General features: G+C 49.6%; 1 protein-coding gene across 3 annotated transcripts in view; it reads right to left on the bottom strand.

Moving 5' to 3' along the window:
• Positions 1 to 891: 891 nt before the first annotated feature.
• The window catches only part of CACNG2 (calcium voltage-gated channel auxiliary subunit gamma 2), a 53,213-nt gene continuing 35,568 nt past the window's right edge, over positions 892 to 18,536 (bottom strand). For all 3 annotated transcript variants that reach the window (XM_064420336.1, XM_064420335.1, XM_064420337.1), the window contains 3 exons: positions 6,733 to 6,816; positions 2,920 to 3,060; positions 892 to 2,486 (listed from right to left, as the gene is read on the bottom strand). In XM_064420336.1, the coding sequence (XP_064276406.1) occupies positions 1,951 to 2,486; positions 2,920 to 3,060; positions 6,733 to 6,816 (761 nt within the window). In that variant the 3' untranslated portion in view covers positions 892 to 1,950. The remainder of the gene's footprint in view (positions 2,487 to 2,919; positions 3,061 to 6,732; positions 6,817 to 18,536) is intronic.

The raw sequence follows: 18,536 nt of genomic DNA, 5'->3' as shown, positions 1-18,536 counted from the left end.
GGCTCTGTGCCTCCCCCAGGCGCTCCGGCTTTCGGGGGCAGCCCCGAAGGGCTCCTGTCCTCGCCCCGGGCCGGCCGGTGTCTGCGGGTGTCACAGAGGCACCCCGTCACCCCTGCTGCCACCTCCCCTCCGCTTCCGTGGAGGAGCTGCAGGGAAAGCTGGCACCCCGGGGCCCCTTCCCCGGTGCCAGCGAGGCAGGGGGCGGCAGCCAGGCCAGGGGGCCCGGGGGCTGGGGGGACCCAGCTGGCCTGGCCTTGCTGCTGTGGCGGGCACCGCGGCACTCGGGGGCCGCAGGAGAGGGCTGGGGAGGAGGACACAACCCGCTGGGCGCGGGGACAGCCGCTGGCTTGGCTCCCTCCCGGGCAGAGCTCGGGGGCTCGCTGCCGTGGGGCCTGGCGGGCGGCGCGGATGGAGGCCAGGCAGCCCGGGCCCGGCCGGGGCTCACGGTGAGCTCGCTGGGCCCCGGCGAGCGCGGGAGCCATTTCAGGGGGCAGCTGGGCGGCCTCACCGTGCCCCTCATGGCTGCAGCCCTACTGATGTGACCCAAAGGGGATCTGGGCAGATTTGCGGGGTGCGTGGCCACCCTGGGGAGCCTCTGGAGCATTCACAGGAGAGCATGCGCCCGCCAGGGCAAGGGTGTGTGAGCGTGGGCACACGTGTGCGTGAGTGCTGTCCCCCCCCACAGCATCCCATGTGTGTCCCCCCCACAGCATCATCACCCTGAAAGGATGGGAGCCCCAGCTGCCCTCTGCCAGCCCCCCCCCACCCTCTACCTGTGCCTCCCACACAGCTCCCTGCTGCCTCTTTTCTTTTTTTTTTTTTTCACAGTTTAAAGCTGAAGAAAACAAAAATTAAAAGAAAAAAATACTATCTGTTCTTCTTGCAAGTAAATCCACTTATTATATTTACATTTATTTATAGCTGTTGTTTTATTAAAAAATTGCCACTTTATATTTTTATGAAACCTCTTTTGTCCTTTTTTTTTTTTGTCTCTGCGTGTGTGTCTTTATTTACTGTGTCTGTTTGTTTTTTGCACTGTCACCGTTAACCCCAGGGTCTCCAGGGCTGGGGAAGTGGGGAACCCCCTGGGGACACTGTGGAGGGGTGACTCAGCATCAGCTCCTGCACTCCCTAGGGTCACTTTAAACCCCTATGGATCTGTGGAGGATGAGCGGATCCCCACGGATCCCAGGGGAATGGAGTGGATCCCCGTGGGTCTCAGGGGAACAGAGTGGGTCATGGCTAACTCCGGCACCCAGGATCCTCCATAACTGGCCCAAGGACACCGAAGTCACTGGCAGCCAAACCCCCAGCCCTTGTCCCCCAAGAAGCCTGTGCTGGATTAAAGGTAAGTGGGAAACAAACCACAAAATAAAAGAATAAAACCTCCCAAAATTAAAAAAGCTGCCTCCTCCTCCTCTTCCTCCCATTTGATTTATTGTCATTTGTTATTTCTTGGTTCCCTTTTGTTTTTTTAATCTGTTTTTATTAAATGTTAAAATAATGGTACATGGGAAATCATGCATTTTCTTTTAAATTTATTTCTATTTTTTAAATCTCTTTCTCTCAGTTTTAAGGATTTTCTTTTTTTTTCTTTTTTCTTTTGCTTTTTTTTTAAAGAATTTTTTTCACTGTTGTCTCTTTCCTCATGTTTCCTTTTCGTTTGTTAGTTTTTTTTGTTCACTCGCTTGTTTGTCTGCTTATCTGCTTGTTCCTTCGTTGTTGTTTTTTTTTTTTTTAATCAGTTTTTTGTTTGCTTTTGTTGGTTTTTTTGTGGATTTTTTTTTTTTTTTTGCATTGAGAAGGTCCCCACTCCACCAAGGGGCGCTTCCACCTCCTCCTTCCCCACCCCCCTGCTGCCCCCTGCCCCCTTCCACCCTCCCCACCCTGCAGCCCACCCCCGTCTCCTCCTGCCCGTTCCTGCCCCATTTTCAGCTCCTGGCGACGGCTTCATACCGGGGTGGTCCGGCGGTTGGCTGTGTTGGTGTGGATAGAGTCCTTGTTCTCTTTCTGGATACAGTTGTGAACCTGGAGGAAACTGTTATCCCTGTCGGAGTTGTAGGTGGCGGTGGGGGTGGTGGTTGCCTTCAGCGGGTCCCTGGTCAGGGTGTACATCGAGATCTCTGTTGATGGCAGGGTGTTGAACCCTTTGATCCCGACGGGAGAGGCATCCCTGGAGTGTGAAGGCTCGGTGGAGCGGGAGCTGGAGCGACTGCGTCTCTGATAGCGGTACCGGTAGCTGGGGATGCGGGTGATGGCGGAGGACTGGAGGTAGTCCGTGGCACGAGCGTTGGCACGCAGCTGTTTGTGCCGGTCTATGAACATGTGGACAGCCAGCACTCCCACCATCTCGGCTATAATGAAGGACAGGGCCCCGAAATAGAAGGACCAGCCGTAGGAGTAGCTGTTCTTCTTGGAGTCACTCTTGGAGGGGTCTCCAGCGTTGGCTGATATGTATACGATGATGCCAATTATATTACTCAGACCTGCAAGCCATCCGGCCGGGGAGAGAGAAGGAGATGTCAGGAAGGTCACAGATGGCAGTGGTGGGGGCTGTGGGGTTGAATCCCCTCCTGAATGGACAGTTTGCCTTGGGAAACTCAGGCAAAACCCTCCTCATGTGCCTGCCACTTCCCTGGACTGCATTCCTGGTCCCTGAGAGATGTCAGATGTCAGGGAAACTCTCCCTCCGTCAGCTCCCAAGCAGGAGGAAAGCCCCTGGCTGCTTGCCTCTGCTGGGCGAGCAGGCAGGATGGAGAGGCATCCTTGTGATGCTGCTTTCAGCCCGAATGAGACTTAATCAGGGTTGGGAAATGCACACACTCCTGCCTAGACAACCGTACCCCAATGTCCTGGCTAGGCAGCCCCCCAACCCCTGGAGCCCACCCCTGGGGCATGAGGCCCTGTGCACCCCTTTACCTGCAGACACGAAGAAGATGCCGGCACTAAGGATGATGTTGTGTCGGGTTTTGTAGAACTCGCTGGCTGCAATGCAGAGTCCACCCATGAAAAGCAGAATCACACTCAGGATCGGGAAAATACTAGAGGCTCTAACAGCCCCTGCAGAGGAGAGAGGGAGGGCGGGACAGAAAGAACAACACAGGTGTGAGAGAGAGGAAAAAGGGGCATGGAAACGGCACCAGAGTGAGGGGACGGCGACACGCGAGCACGTTTAGTGGGTGCGGGTGAAGGGGAGAGACAGAGGGCAATGTGCAGTAGGGGAGTAATTTAAGGAGAGATAAAGGCATTGGGGGATGGAGGGAAGGAAGGAGGGAGAGAGGGAGAGAGAAACAAAGCGTGTCAGAATAAGATGGTGGTCCGAAGCAACTCTCCCATGCCCTGGCCACAAAGCTGGTGGTTCAGCACGGGGAGGCAGAGGGGGCTGTGGGGCTGGTGGCTGGGCTGGGAGTCTGCCTGCATTGTATGTGCCCCCTCACACTGTTTTTTCCTCTGTTTTTGGGGGGACTGTGGGCTGGAGGGGGAGCCCAGGCACCACTCAGCTTCTCCTTCTGCAGAGCTCTGCTGCTCAAGCCTGCACTTCAAAGAACAGCAACCCAAATGCTTCCTGCAGAGCTGCTCAATCTTGAATCCTCCCAAAAGGGCATGAGCATCTCAAGGAGATTTTTTTTTTTTTTAGGGCTGAGAAGGAGCTCGTGGTGCCATGCACTGCTCTGCAGCTGCAGTGAGGACTGAGAAGAAACAGTCCCAGCCCTGTGTGCTGAAATGCGGGGCTTAACCTAGTGATTAAATGACTGGGCTGCTTCCAGAGGGCAGTGATGGTTTGGATGTGCCAGCTCCCACACACGCACACTCTCCATCGGTCGATATGGGGAGAGCTCAGCCAGCAGAGGGCAATGGCATAGATGCACAGATGCACGTATATGCTCGTGTGTGCATGCAAAACATACCCCAAAGCTTCTGGGGGCCTGACTCGTGTTCCCACAGCGAAAGGCCAAGTCTGTGTGTACGCACACCCACACACGCAGGCACGCACGCACACACTGCTCGTGGGCGGCTCGGTGGGAGCCAGAGCTCTGCCTGAGTCTGCCTTGCGAATATTCCTATTTTTTTTTAACTAGGAAGGCCTCTCTCCTCCCTTCACAAGAGAAAATAAGCTGTTAAAGTGTGAAATGAAGCCTTGCTTGATAAAGAAAGGTATCAGACGGGCTGGTGCAATTCTGCTTGTGGAGCAAAGATCTGGAGGGGGGGATGAAAGCTAATCCTTCCTTGCCTGCAAGAATGAACCCAATGAAGCAAATGCAGGACTTTTTCCGAAGTGAGCAGAGTCCCCGCTTCAAAGACACCGTTGGCCTCTGGATCCAGCTAGGCACAAGCAATGAGCTCATTGAAGGGGGCCTAGCCCACTGCTTGTGCATGGGGAATGCAGAAGGCAGGGAGAAACCACTCTTGCTTGCTTTCCAGCTCTGCCTGGCTGTGTTTCAGGGAACAGGATAACACTAATAAGCATCTTAATAGCTTCTGGAAAACAAAGTGGCATTTGATGATGGGAAGCTTAAATGGCAGGAAGCAAACGTCAAGCAGACACCCACTGTTGAGAGGCTTTCCAGGGGGATGCTTGGTCAGTCCTGCAACCTGGTCCTGAACACATCAGTTTTATCTGTGTCTTAATTCTGAAATTCACATCTGTGGGGAGAACAAATTTGCTGACTGACATGGGAAGCTGCAGCTGTCATGTGATGGAGAAGGACAGCAGCCTTCCTCAGCCTTTCAGGAGGACCATGGCAGCAAGAGAGGAGGAAAATACCATCCAGCCTTCCTGGCTCCAGAGCCTGTGGCCTAAAGAAAAAGGGCTGGTGGCGTATGCTCCTTAAACTCACCTGTGTCTGCTAGCAAGGAAACACAGGGATGCTTCTGCTTCCTCTCTGATAACAGGCATTTGATTTCAAAAATCCTAAGACACCTTATGTGGATGGCTGGCAGAAATAATGGCTAAACGCTTCTAGCCAGGCCATGTACACTGCCCTGTGATTGTCCTTGTCCCCTGGGACATGAGGGAATTGCCTACTCTGATACAGATAAACAACTTCCTAGCTGTTCCTGATGGCACCACCAGGCATTGCCCATGCAGAGCACCCAGGGACTCCGGTTTGACTGAAGTCCTGGCAAGAAGCTGTTCAGTGGGGTCCTTCTCTAGGCAGGTCTAAGCCAGCAGAAATCTCATTTCCCTCAGGAATGACCCAAATAATCCTTTATTGACTTGCCAAATCCCTCTTTGAACCTGGTTCTTTCTTAAAAAGGGCTCTACCCTGGGGACACTGTCGGGTCCTGACATTGGGCCAATTTTTGTCTTCAGATCTTGTTCTCTCTGAGGGAACAAACCCATCCTTCTTGTGATGTTTGGCCCCTTCCCCAAACTCTTTTTTCTGAAGTGCAATTGATGCTGCAAGCAGCCTCCTTGCTCCCAAGCAGCTCTGCAAAGGCTGATTTGCCCTCGGAGGCAGCCTGCAAACCTTTGGCATCCCTGTGCCAAACTGGATCAAACCTCTGTGTTCAGCTCTGCTGTTCAGGGGCTGTGCAGCAATTAAGAGACCGGTGCTGCAGAAAGGCAGCTGAAAGAAGCAATCTCCCTCGGTTATTTACAATTTACAGTGGATGAAGGACTGTTTGAGAAACCAAGAGGAAGCAGCATAAGATCTGCCTCTTTTCACATACAAATGAGCCTCACAGATCCGAAATTATCTCTCTCATCCCTGCCGCAGGGCTGGGTTTCCACATCTGGCTTGGAGCACACCCGGATGACAAGGAGCTATTCTGAAAGACTCCCGGTCTTTGGAAGCCTCTGATGATTAACCTTGGAAGGTCAAAAGCACTTATCTCAAATTTCTGTTGGGAGAAGATCTCATGATGTCAAAAGACGGGCTTGTGGAGGGAGGGCAGGAGAGCAAGGTGGAGACCTAAAAGGAGTGTTCCCTGTTCAGCTGTGCTAAATGAAGAGTAAGCACCTGCCTCTGGGGTGGAAATGCTGGCTGGAGAGGGCAGCCAGGCAGGGTAATGCATGATGTGGATCTGTCCTGCTGGCCAGGGTGCTGCTGCACAAAGCAGTGTGAGCTTCACTCACACATCTCAGGCTGGACTTGGAGCTCAGGCTAGGGTTCATTACAGACACGCCTTATGCCTAGGGTTCAGCACCTCTCCTAGGGGCTCTGGGTGAGCACCAGGCTTTCCTTCAAAGGGCTCTGGCTGTCCTTATTCCTGCTGCCTGCTCCCATCACTAAAACCAGCAAAGATCAGACCTGCAGCCTCTGTAGGGAAGCGGTGTTTGGGGAAAGGTGAAGACAGCAATAAGGGCTCCTCAGACAAAATCCAGCTAATTTCTTAAGTCTGGTGCCACTGGAGTGTCAGATAAGGAAATATAAACTTTCTCTGCTTTAGGAGGACGTGCACTCTCACACACACACGCTAGGCTGGTCTGACCTTAGGCCCAATCAGCAGATTTTCAGTGGATTTGAATTAAGACTCTGATTTTATATCACAATTAATCACTGCTAATAAAAAAAATGCCATCAGTTGTTACTGTGAGCTCAAATTTGCACTGTCTCATGGGCAGAGCCCCTGGGAGGTGAGAGTGGAGTCATTTTTAGGGGGTGATGAGGCTCTGGGGTTTCCACTGAGCCTCACAGGTCCCAGTGTCTCACCACCCTGTGTTCAGAAAACAAAAGGCGCCCGATGCTAGCACCTACGAGCCATTGCACAAAGAGCCTGCGGACTTACGGAGGAAATATTCTGCTGTATCGGCTTCATAATCTGCATCCTCAGGGAAGTGATCGATTTGCTTACACAGACCTTTAAAATTCCCTAGGGAACAAGAGAAAAAAAGAACAAATGAGAACACCAAAACCTGCCTTGCAGGAACAGCTGCCCTCTGCATCACCTTTTGTGCCCGCCTGCCTTCCTCCCAGGCAGCGTGCCCGGGAAATGCCCGGGCCTCTCCTTGCACATGTATTTGCACAGGAATGTGGGTTTGCTGTCAGGACCCAGCCTGACGCCCGGCCAGCCCAGCCCGCCTCCCTCCGCAGAGGAGAGCCCCAGAAGCTCCGTGACTCCTGCCGCAGACAAGGGGAGAGCTGCCCGCCTCGGAGGGAGGCGGGATGGGAACAGGAGCCAGGTACCGGGCAAAGCACAGGTGTCAGCGTCCCCTCCCTCAGCATCGACAGGCGTAGCTGTGAGTTACATCGTCACACCTCAGTGTTTCCCCTGGCGTGGCCTGCCTGGATCCCAGCAGTGAGGGGATCAGGGCAGGATAATTAGGTGTGGGTTGCAAAAGTGTTTCTCTCAGCTGTGAATTTGCTGCCCTGTAATTCCATGGGCAGGATACATCCTTTTGTTCTGGTTTGGTGTTAGAACAAAAGCCCTTAATCTACTTTCTCCGTATGACTGCTTGTTTCTTCGTGCCTTTGTCAGGCCTGCTCTTGTGCCCTCTCACAGACGAGGCAACAAGAAGCTCGGTGCGAGTGTGTGTATGCAGCTCAACAGCAAAACACCCTGGTGCTGGGGGAGCAGAATCTTCCGCCATAAGTGAGGGAAGCTGGGCTGGACACAATTCCATCAGGCTGGTGTATGTACGGGGCCTTCTGCCAGTTTCAGTCATGGGGCACCCTTTTTCACACACTCCATGACCACCAAGACCATCCCAGCAGGGGGCCAGTGACATCTTCCAAGACTTTTGTTATCTGGGATGTCTACCAGGCTCTTATTTTCATCACTCATATCTCCTCTTGACATTAGGAATACCACTCCAGAGAGGTACTCCTCAAGCAACATCATAATTATCACCATGACCACTGATTAATTAGTGTATCAAATTACCAGGTTGTCCATTCTTGTACAGGGCTGACCATATGAAAGACAATTTCATTATGTCTCCTGGGGTTCCCACAAATATTTTCTCCTACCCTCCATTCCATTTCGCTCTGGACACTTGCACTGATTGGCCATTAGCACAGAACTGATGGACACAGTCTGTCCAGAAAGGAGAAATACATTGTCTGCATGAGGTGCGTGGGTAGGCATGGTGATCCCCTGGGCCTCCTCACCAACAAAATGGTTCAGGCTCACTGGTCCCTCAGCAGAAGCATTTGGAGCCCTGGTTGCTGTGGCAGCCTGGGTAAGCCTCCTGCCACCCCGACCCTGAACCCGGCTTCTGGACCAGCTGGGTGTGAAGGGCAAGGGGAAAATGAAGCCACCACATTTGAGGTTGTTGCCTCTGGGAAGAGCAACAGAGCTCTTCCAGACCAAACCTACCCAGGATGAGACCTGCAGTCACCATGTCAGGTCCCCAGGTCATGTTTGGAAGGTCTATTCCAGATGAATTTGAATGATCCTTCAGATATTTGTGAACACATGGAGAGGGCCCAAGCTCAAAGGATTCTCTGTGAGTTGCTTCTTGAGGCCAACCCTTGATGGATTAACATTTGGGATGCTTTGGGAGGCAGTCCTGAGTAAATATCTGAGTAAATGGAAGGCAGGTAGGTGGGTTCCTTTAGGTCTATGCCCAAGTTTGGCTTCTTCTGCATCCATCTGGCTTGTGTCTGATGCCTCCAAGGTACTTATTGCATTTAGCTACTCATTCAAAGAGCTTGCATGAAGAGACTGGAGACAGCAGAGAGGAGTGTGTGCACATTAAGAGGTAAGTAATAGGATAATAAAGTAGGAACAAAGCCTCTCTGTGTAGCTCTGCCACACTATTCCCACACTGAAACTGTGGGTTATGAAATGTTATTAATCACCCATCCTCAATCCAGTTACCTTGTTCAAAAAGTGTCTGCTTCTCAGCCATGGCTCTTCTGGAAGGAAAGCTTCATAGCCAAGTAAATTGCCCTGGCACACTTCCACCCTGCTACTTGCCCACTAAAATCCCTATGAGGCAGGCAGATACAGCATGAGGGGGGTCCTTTCCCTTGCTTGCCCCTCACTGCCTGGGGCCATCTGCCTGTGACTGATGAGCAGCTCCTCATCCTGGTCCTTTGGCTGCTGTCGCTGCTGTACAGTGCACGTGAACACTGGCACACTCCGGGGCACTGGGGAGGTCTCCAGCTTCAGATTTCAGTTCCTTGCCCAGCAGATCCTGAACACTGAGTTCCTCCTGCCCGTACATGCTGGGGGAGCAGGCAGAACCTGCATACACCTCCCAGGTGATGTTCCTGGCACACAGCCGGAGCCTCCCAGTTGGAATCAGCCAGGGAGGGAAGACGCAGTGCATCTGGAAACCCCCTCACCGTGTGACATCCTTTCCCTGCTTCCTTTTTTTCTCTCTCTCCCCCGCTCTGTTTCTTGCTGAATTTGAGGCTGATTAATTCCTATGTAAAGAATTGAGCTGCCTGGGGAAGATGCTGCATCTGGTGCAGGCTGTCTTTTATATGGACTTGCGTGGGATAGCTGGTTAGAGGTTCAGCCGCTTAGGCAGGCTGAGGGGATATGGAGGCTCTTTGAAAATCTGCTCCTGGTGCTCAGTGTCCCAAAGGCTTTGCTGACCTGGCTCCGCAGGGTACTTGGCCATTGGAGTGTCCAGCCTTGGCTTGTTTAAAATGCTGTGACATTGTGGAGATGCCCTTCTCCACAGGCTCATATGCTGTGCCAGGTTGATTCCCCTCCCTGGATCAACCCTGCCAGGTTGATGAGGGTAGTGTGGGTCCCACTTTAGCCCCTGCTTTGTCTGTGCTCAGCGCAGAGTGCTGTGGGTTTGGATGCTGACTGTTTGCCTGTGCTACCACACCCTCTCCTCCAATGCCTCCTAGCTCCTCTGGGCGATGGATGGGGAAAGGATGCAGAATTTAGGTCATTAATGCGCTAACTGGGAACATAAGAGAACAAGATTCAGTTTTTGCTCTGCCACAGGCGTGCTGTTAAAACCACTTCTCTCTGCCTCAGAGTCCCACCCTGTAAAATGGGGGTGACAGCGCTCCGCTGCCTGGTGCCGTACGGGGACGTGTTAAACAGGGCATGGTGTGGGTGTGCTGGTGCCAGCGGCTCCCAAAGTGCACAGAGTGAGTGAGTGAGTGAAGGATGGCAGCGGTTCAGAAACCCGCTTGGTGTGGGGAAGGCCTCGATGTCACTTCTTGTGCCAAGGTCACTCGGCAATTCTCTGACTGACATCTGTGGCCTGCTGAGATGGTACAGCAGCTTCCCTGGCACCTGTGCTGGTGGAAGCACAGAGGGGGGATGGAGCAGCTCAGCAGTGCTGCTGAGGTCTGACACAACAGCCTTTTCTTGTGCTGCACGTGTGGTCTGTGGAGCCAGGGAGGGTGAGGGCTGTGTCCCACCCTACAGTTAATACTCCTGAATGCCTGAGCAAGATCAAATCATTATGTGGGAGGGCATGTGGGGCTCTGACAAACCCCCAAGGAGGTAAGAACAACTCTCTGCTTGAGTCCCTTTGTCCTTCACATTCTTCCCAACTCAAGGTATTTCATGCTGTGACCCTTGAAAGAGGGCATGTATCTCTGTCTTCTCCCATACGCCTCTCTGAGACACTTAAGCCACATGCTTCCACCTCCTCCCTGTAGCTCTTCCACTGCAGTTTGGGCACTCCTCTCATCCTTGCTCATGTTGACCCATCAGATTTTTCTCCTATTTCTCAGTCCCTCTCACTCATGACAGCCACCTCCCTCTCTCTGATGTATTAGTGTGGGCATCTGCTGAACAGCCTGCTTTGGGTGTGCAGGCTGCAACAAGGCAGGGATGAGCATCAGCCTGTCTCAGAAAGGAAGGCTGCAGATGCCCAGGTCCATGGAAAAGCACGGAGCAGTCTCCACATCCCTTGTGTGTTACTGGGAGTCGTTAGGGAAGATCACCGCCGTTTGCTTGTTGCCTGCCCCAGCTGTGTAAAATGCAGTTTAGAAGAGGCAGGACTGGTGCAGTAGGCACCCCTCCAGTGCCTGGCCAAGGACAGAAGTTGCCCAGTTGGGTCATTAAGAGCAATCTCTCATACTGCCAAGAGGGACTAAATGTCTAAGATGAAATTCAACGTCAACTGTGTGTTCATCTCTGAGAGAGACCTCCTCCAGTGTGGCAGGATCATTGTTTGGGTATAAGCTGTCTATCCAGGACAGCTGGCAGCCGCCAGCCCTGCTGCAGCAATACTCAGACTGAGCTACCCCTGATGAGAACCCAGCTCCGTATTGTTGGTGATACAGTTTATTTTTGTGCCGCTTTGTGCAGCCCTCTCTCTTTCAGAAGTCTTGCTTGCCTGCAGAGTGCAATCCATTGCAAAATAGTAAGTTCCAAAGAATGAAAAGCTACTCCCTTCCTGCGAGGTAGGAACACTTTTAAATGGTCAGGACCATACATCTGAAAACTGAGAGCCAGAGGCAGAGGAAAAGACATCCAAAAGGAGAGAAGCAGACAAAGAGGGATGAGAACAGAAAGACCTGTTTTCCCAGAATGATTTGTGATATTTCCATTTATGGAGAAAAGCAATCCACTGAAAGCTTTCCTTCAGTCCCACTCTCTAATTTAGCAGAGGTTTTGGCATGATGGCTTAGAGAAATAAATAAAGGGGGCTGGATATAGCTGTTGTCTCTAAAAGCTGAGAAAGATGGTTTGGTGTTGGCCAAGGATTCAGTATCACTTTCTGTCACACGCTCCCCATATCATTTTAGGCAAGCCACTTACCCCCCCCCCCCCCCCCTTTTCTTTAACTCAAAATGGGAATAATGCATTTCCTTGCCTCAGGAGAGTAGGCTGAGAATATTTGTATTAAAAATATGAAAGTGATCAGACCCTGGATCATTTGGGCCAGGTAATTCTTCCCACCATCTGGTTCAAATGTAACATGCTCATTTTTGATGTGACCTTCTGCGCATGAAGGCTGTGCAAACATGACAGTTCTTGGAAGTTCTTGTGCTGCCTGCCCTAGGAGTAAACTTTGGTGCAGATTAAACTGTTTGCTATCTGCCCACGAAAGAGATATGAGAAATGGCACACAACAGGCAGGTAGTCAGACACAAACACAAATGTTCCTGCTCCAGGATTCTGTTCTGAGCAGTGTCCCTTTGGTACCAGGTGGTGAAGTGGGGCTCAGAGCCAGCCTCTGGGCTACAGAGACAAATTCCACAGCTACATGGCAAACTGCTGGCATGCCTTTCTTACACACAAAAGGCTTCCAAACCAGGAGAAGAGGTCTGCCATCCCTGTCAAAAATTGACACCAATGACACTGAGTTATTAATGCCCAACCTGACATGACTGCAAGAGGAAGAAGTGAGGTTTCATGAAGTGACAAAGAGCACAGGAAAAGCCTTTTGAAGGCATTTTGATTGCTCTCCTCCCTTCCAAGAATGAAGTGCTTGAGAGCACACATAATTTTGGGGGATTTGGAGCTGATGAAAAGTGTGGTGGCAGGGAACACAGACAGTGCTTGTGGCATCTGCTTTTACCCCCCTGTGCTGACACTCCGAAAAGAAATGGTCTTTTAAAAGGGCTCGTTATCCCTCTCTGGGAATCCCTCCATAGATAGCACCTTACAAAAATTAGGCCATCTTTTCACCTGCCTCAATATGCAGGTTACAGGTGTAGGGCTAAACCAGCAAACAGAGCACAAGGGATGGTCATTCTGGGGCTGGAGCAGGTGCTGCTCTTGCAGCTCTGACCCTGCACAGTGACAGGGGATGCTGTGCCAGGGTAATACCTTTTGACCCAGCTGGGTAATTTTAAGACTGAAGAGTGTTCAGCTGTCATTAGGGACAAAGGGATTTTCCACTACAAGGTGAAGGTCAGTGGGGCAGTAAATGTGGTCTGCGGAGTGGACCCTGGGACAATAGCAGAGATCCCGTGAGAACTACAGGCCATCAAAAATCTTGCCACCCTTTTGGTCCAAATGCAATGCACCTGCTTTGATGTGGTCTTCTTCAATGCAAACATGCAGCAATGCATATGTTAAAAATCCCAAACAAAACCCTAGCAACATAACCAGTACGTGGCATACATAATTCTCTCCCTGGGGAGAGGATAAAAGAACAAACCACATGTGACTGATATCAAGCTCCATCACTTAATGTGCCAATGGAATTCATTCAGATATTGTGCTGAAGAAGCCTGTAAAAGAACTGGTGCAAAATAGAAATTGATCTTATAGTTATGAAAGCATATCTGCCCCTGCCTATGAGGTAGAACCATTATACCAGCTCTCCTCACCTTATTATTAATAATCATGTTTATTACAGCTGTTGCCAAGGATCAGATGATAAAGGGAGTTGCAGTAAAAATGTTACAAACACTGTCTTACAGACCGCTGCTGCCTTGATGAGCATGGGGGAAGAGGTGTATCACAGCACATTAGCAATGACCAAAGCCACAGCAGTAGAACGGCCTAAAACATACTGATTCTGAGGAGACTAATTTATTCAGGAGATGGCTGATAACTAGGGAAGGAAATGCAGACGTAGATGGCAGAAATAAGTGGGAGAAGCTAGTATGGGATGGCATTGAGGAGAAGATGAGATGGAAGGAGAGGGGTATAGAGAGCTGCCAGTGAGCACCAGGGAGATTAGTTCCATCCAAAACAATACCAGGCTCCTGTTCCACCTTTTTCAGCTTTTCTCCTCACTTACTCTATGCAGCCATCCCTGACAATCACCTGGCAAATGAGAGGGGGCTAATGACAGAAGGATCATAGAATCATTTATGTTGGAAAAGATGTCCAAGATCATCAAGTCCATCCTTTGACTGATCACCATCGTGTCAACTTAACCAAAGCACTAAGTGCCATGTCCAGTTGTTTAATGAACTCTTCCAAGGATGGGGACTCCATCACTTCCCTGAGCAGCCCTTTCCAACACTTAACCACCCTTTCAGTGTGATGACCACACGTGCTGCTGGAGGTGACTCAGGTCCCTCCTGTAGAGCCCCAGCAGTGTGGGAGTGCAGGAGAGCCCATCCCACCCTGGCATTGCCCGCATGGTGCCTTGCAGAGCTCTGCTGCAGCAGCCAAGGGGGCCCACGCTGTGCTAGGGCTGGACTCTGCAGTGCTGTCAGCCTGGAACCGCTTTGCATTTTTCCTTGGAGGTGGCAGCCTCCCCTCCTTCCCACCCTGCTCAATGCTGCTGCTGCATGCTGCTAAGTAGCCCATAGACTCTGCCTCAGCGCTGGCTACAGCTATTCCATCGACGTGGGTGGAGATGCAGTGGTAGCAAAACCTATTATTAAGATTATATGAAGATTTCCATTTATAAACACCCTCTTTTTACAGGGTTGTAACTTTCAAAAATATCCTCGCTGTGGCTTGAAATTTCCTGTGCTTTGTCACAGGCAGAGAAGTGAGATTGGCTGGGAAAATTGGGCAAAGGCTCTTGAATGCGTTTTGGTGCAAATGCAAATCCAGCATGTTTGAGCTTTACAAACTGAAACATTGCAGGTGGCTGGATTTCAGGGTCTGCTAGAAATCTGTCCTAATCATAAAGGAAAAATCTCAATACAGCAATAATAAAAATAATTCAAAAAATCCTTTTTTGCAGACACCCAGTACAAATGTCTCCCACGGTAAACAAATGCCTCTGTTTCCTAGACTTCATCAGAATCAAACCTGGACTGAATTTGTTCTGAAAATAGTACTTAACACAAAAATGTATTAGGCTCATCTAAATCATTAAAAGCTGTGGAAAACTGTGCTACTCCTAAAGTTCTATTTCTCACATTTGCCTTCGGCACTGACATTGAAAATAATTTTACATATACATATGTAACAAATGTGTGATTTCATTTATATTTCAATGAAATAATTTAGTTTTTATAATGATATTTGCCTGTGTGATTCAATGAATGGGTAAAGCATGAACAATATCTCTGGTTCCTCAGCAGAGAGATCAGAAACTAATTCTGCTGCTGTTAGAGTGACTAGCGTCACTCTAAGAAGGAAAAATATATGAACCTTCTCACTTGCAAGCCCTGTACCAAGGGCTTGGTATATTTTTCAAGGTATATTAGCTGAGTTAGTAGAAGTACTTCCTTTGCCTTGCAAGAAGAGACAGAACTAGATTTGAGATGAGCTGGGAACCAGAAATAGAATTGAGGAAAAGGCTTGTAAGTGGTTGTGCTCAGATGTGGTAGCATGATGTTGGGTTTCAAATTCGAAGAACCTAACTTAAGTGCTGGACCTGCTGTGGTGGAGGATGGAGAAATAAAAGCAGAAGTTGATCAGGATATGGAGAAAAGTCCAAGCATACAGGAAAGGCAAGTAAGAGAAATCAAGAAATTACAGATGATTTAAAAAAAAAATCTATCAATTTGTAGCAAAACCATTTATATGTGTGTGTGTGTGTGTGTGTTTGTGTGTGTTTGTGTGTGTGTGTGTGTGTGTGTTTGTGTGTGTGTGTGTGTGTTTAACGAGTCAAATGTGACACTACAACTGTGAGTCGAGTGACAGGAAGGGTGATGCAATTATCTGCAGTGAGAGAGAAGTGATGTGCATAAGGTGTGGGAGGAGAGGAGATGCTCCATAGCTACCACAGGCAATCCCAATCCACGGCTGCACATCCAGATGTGAGAGGAAGGAAAACACTAATGTAAGCCTGGATGGAGAGGGGTGAATGGGATGGACGAAGTATTTAAGAGCTGGTTCTTCTGTTTTCTTTTTTTTCTTTTTCCCTATCATGGCAACAATATTGTAACTAGGACAGTTTTTGCATATAGCATTACAACATCAAACTCTCAGAAATCAGAGCATGTAAACAACATCCTAGCTGGATGAGGACATAAGGACTGAACCATCTCGAATTTGGACTCAAAGACCCAGAGCTCAAATGAATTAATCTTTCCCCAGAAGTATGCAGAGGAAAACCACAGGCTAGAAAATTTCTGATTCAGTTCATCCTATCGTGTTGCATTTTTCTCTTCAGATGTAACTGTGTTTCTGATCTATTGGGTACATCAGAGGCCAGAGCCAGGCTCACCTTGTACAGTAGGTCACATTTTGGATCAGCGATGAGACTGTAACTCCAGTGGTCACTGGAAGTAACTGTGCACAGACATGGATTTATCAGCAAGAAAAGAGGACAAAGCAGCCTTCCTTACATGGTGAAAAGTGTCCTGCACAGCCCGGGATGAGCCACAAGCTGTGCATGCCTTGGTACAGTTATGAGCTGAGCCCCTAACTCAGCAGGAACCAGGGCTTAGCTATTCCCAAACTCCAAATCTTGAATCTTGCAATTGTAATGCTGTGTTCACAAGGCTTTTTGAATGCAATTTCCTTAGTCATTTTTAAATTATGAAGGAGGAGAAAAGGCACTTCAAATCTTTAATCTCCAACTCCACATTGCATTTGTCTCTGACATATCCAGCTGGATCTATAGGGAGACACTGTCCTCAGTTAAACTGGTGCAAATCTAGTGTGACTCTGAGCTGTTCCTTCAGCATTTAGGGCCACAACCAAGAGAGGAATCAGGCTTGCAGCTGTTAATTAGCTTATGAAGTATGTGGTGTGCTTTAGGGTCCTTCAGAATGCAAAGCACTATATAGAAATTATTATTAGTTATTAATAACAAAAATACCCAAGAACCCCAGGGAAATAAGCCAAAGAATGGAACAAGTCAATGACAGAGGCAGCTTTTAATCCATCCTCCCTCTTCTGTGCCACTTAAGCTCTCCTCCCCCTTCCCCTCGGAGGCTCAGACACATGGAGGAAGGGAGAGCCCACCATCACACATGTTTAGCAATTTGGCAGTCTCAGCAAGTCTCCTGTGTTCTCCCACACAACATCATCAGCCTGCAGTAGGAATTGTGAAATCTGTAGCAGAATTGACACCCAGCAGTAGAAATTTTGGGGAATAACAGTGTGTGGGAGTTCCTCAGCTTGCCTCTCATGGAAAATTGTAATCCTGCCCAGTGGTCTTCAGGGCTTTTCATTTCATTGCCATTCCTTCCTCTGGGAAAACGACTGAGAAGGTAGGCACTGCTTGTTTTCTTTAAAGGTGAGAGATGAGACCCTCCTAGATGAGAACTGGGGGTCCATTTGCTGTTGCCCGAGTTGGAGCGAGTGGCTCCACCGTAAATTCACAACCTGTTCTAGCCATTCCAGCCCAGGAGATGATTGTGAAGCCTATTTCAGGTAAGGAAATAGAACAAGGGAAGGGCTGGACTTTCTCTAGTAGTTTTTTACCCCAGGGAACCCAAAGCCCTTCATGCAGCACTGACAGAGGTCCCGCAGCGCGGTGGCTCTGCAGATGAGTGTGGCAGCCATTACGCGCTCACTGAGCGCGCACACTTGCCCTTGGAGAGCGGAGGCGGCTTTGCCCAGGCAGGGAATATTGGTTATCCCTGAGTCTGTTCAGGAAGTGCGCTGGGATTTTTGCTGTCCTTTCAGGCAGCCCACCAGAGATGGCCAGGAGGGAACTGGGCGTAGGATTTCCTTGGCAGAAAGCCCTGCTGACTGCAGCGCTTCAGGTTGAGCTGCAACGTGCAGGGCCGTGCACTCAGGGAGCTTTTCTGCCCTGTGTCCTTTATGCCCTGGAATGCACCACCTAGAAATTAGAAAATGAAAGCCCTGGGGAAGAGGTCAGGACTTTCCAATTTTGCAATTTCCTCTGGCAGTCACTACATCTCACCCTCCAGCACTGGTGTTTTGGGAGAAGCTTGACCCAGAACAGATACCCTGCTGTGCTCTGGGGAGCATGCTGGGATGAAGGGAATGTGAGTGTGCTGAAGGTCTTCAGGATGTTCACTCCTGATGAATCCAGTCCTGACCTGGACCTCACTCACAAAATTATCCAAAGCCTCCCAAATGTTCCTAAATCAATAAGGAATAAGAAACATGAGGGAAAACAGGGCAGGAAGAGCAGAGGACTGATTTGATGTATAGCAAGCTTCTTCCTACTGACAGCTGAGGAGGAAGCCACTGGTCCTGAGCTAGCCACTTGCAGAAAGGGTTAGTCATGTCTTCAAGATGGGGACAGCCTCCATTGCAGTTCCTCCCCAGTCAGCGTGAATGCTGAATCCAACCATGGCTTAATATTGTTTCTTGCATTTGCCAGCTATGCTAGGATTCGGGATTTGAAGAGTTGTATGGATTTGCACATATGGGTTCCAAAGCATTTTAGGCTCATGGCTCCCTGTGCTTATTTAGGTGCAATTGCTGGCAAGGCAAATATCCACAGTAACAACCAGACTGGTCTGTGAAAGTTGTAGGAAAGCATTGCTCTCTGTGCTGAAAGAGCCAGGACACAGAGTTTGCTTTGTTACATACATTATGCTTATTTTTCACTTGGGTCACTGGAGTTCAGAAAATGTTGGTAAACACAGCTTATATCCCACAGGGCCATGGAGGGTAGCTGTGAGTCTGATCAAATTGCTTTAGCACAGCTATGCCGAGGCTCCCAATGTCTCCAAACAAGCTACTGCTGTTCTAACTTGCTGCTTTACTCATAATCCACACCAAACACTGGGTGTTAAACTAGATATTGCACAGATTTGATTTTAGGTCCCTTTCTATGCAGCTGAGCAAAAAACAAATGCCAAGCCTTGCAAGTGTTGTTAGCTTTTAGAGGCTGCTATTAGAACATTAATAATTTTGTTATTGTTATTTCCTCA

Source organism: Passer domesticus, chromosome 5, assembly GCF_036417665.1.
Source record: "Passer domesticus isolate bPasDom1 chromosome 5, bPasDom1.hap1, whole genome shotgun sequence".
Taxonomy (NCBI): Eukaryota; Metazoa; Chordata; class Aves; order Passeriformes; family Passeridae; genus Passer; species Passer domesticus.
This window is presented reverse-complemented; position numbering and strand designations above follow the sequence as displayed.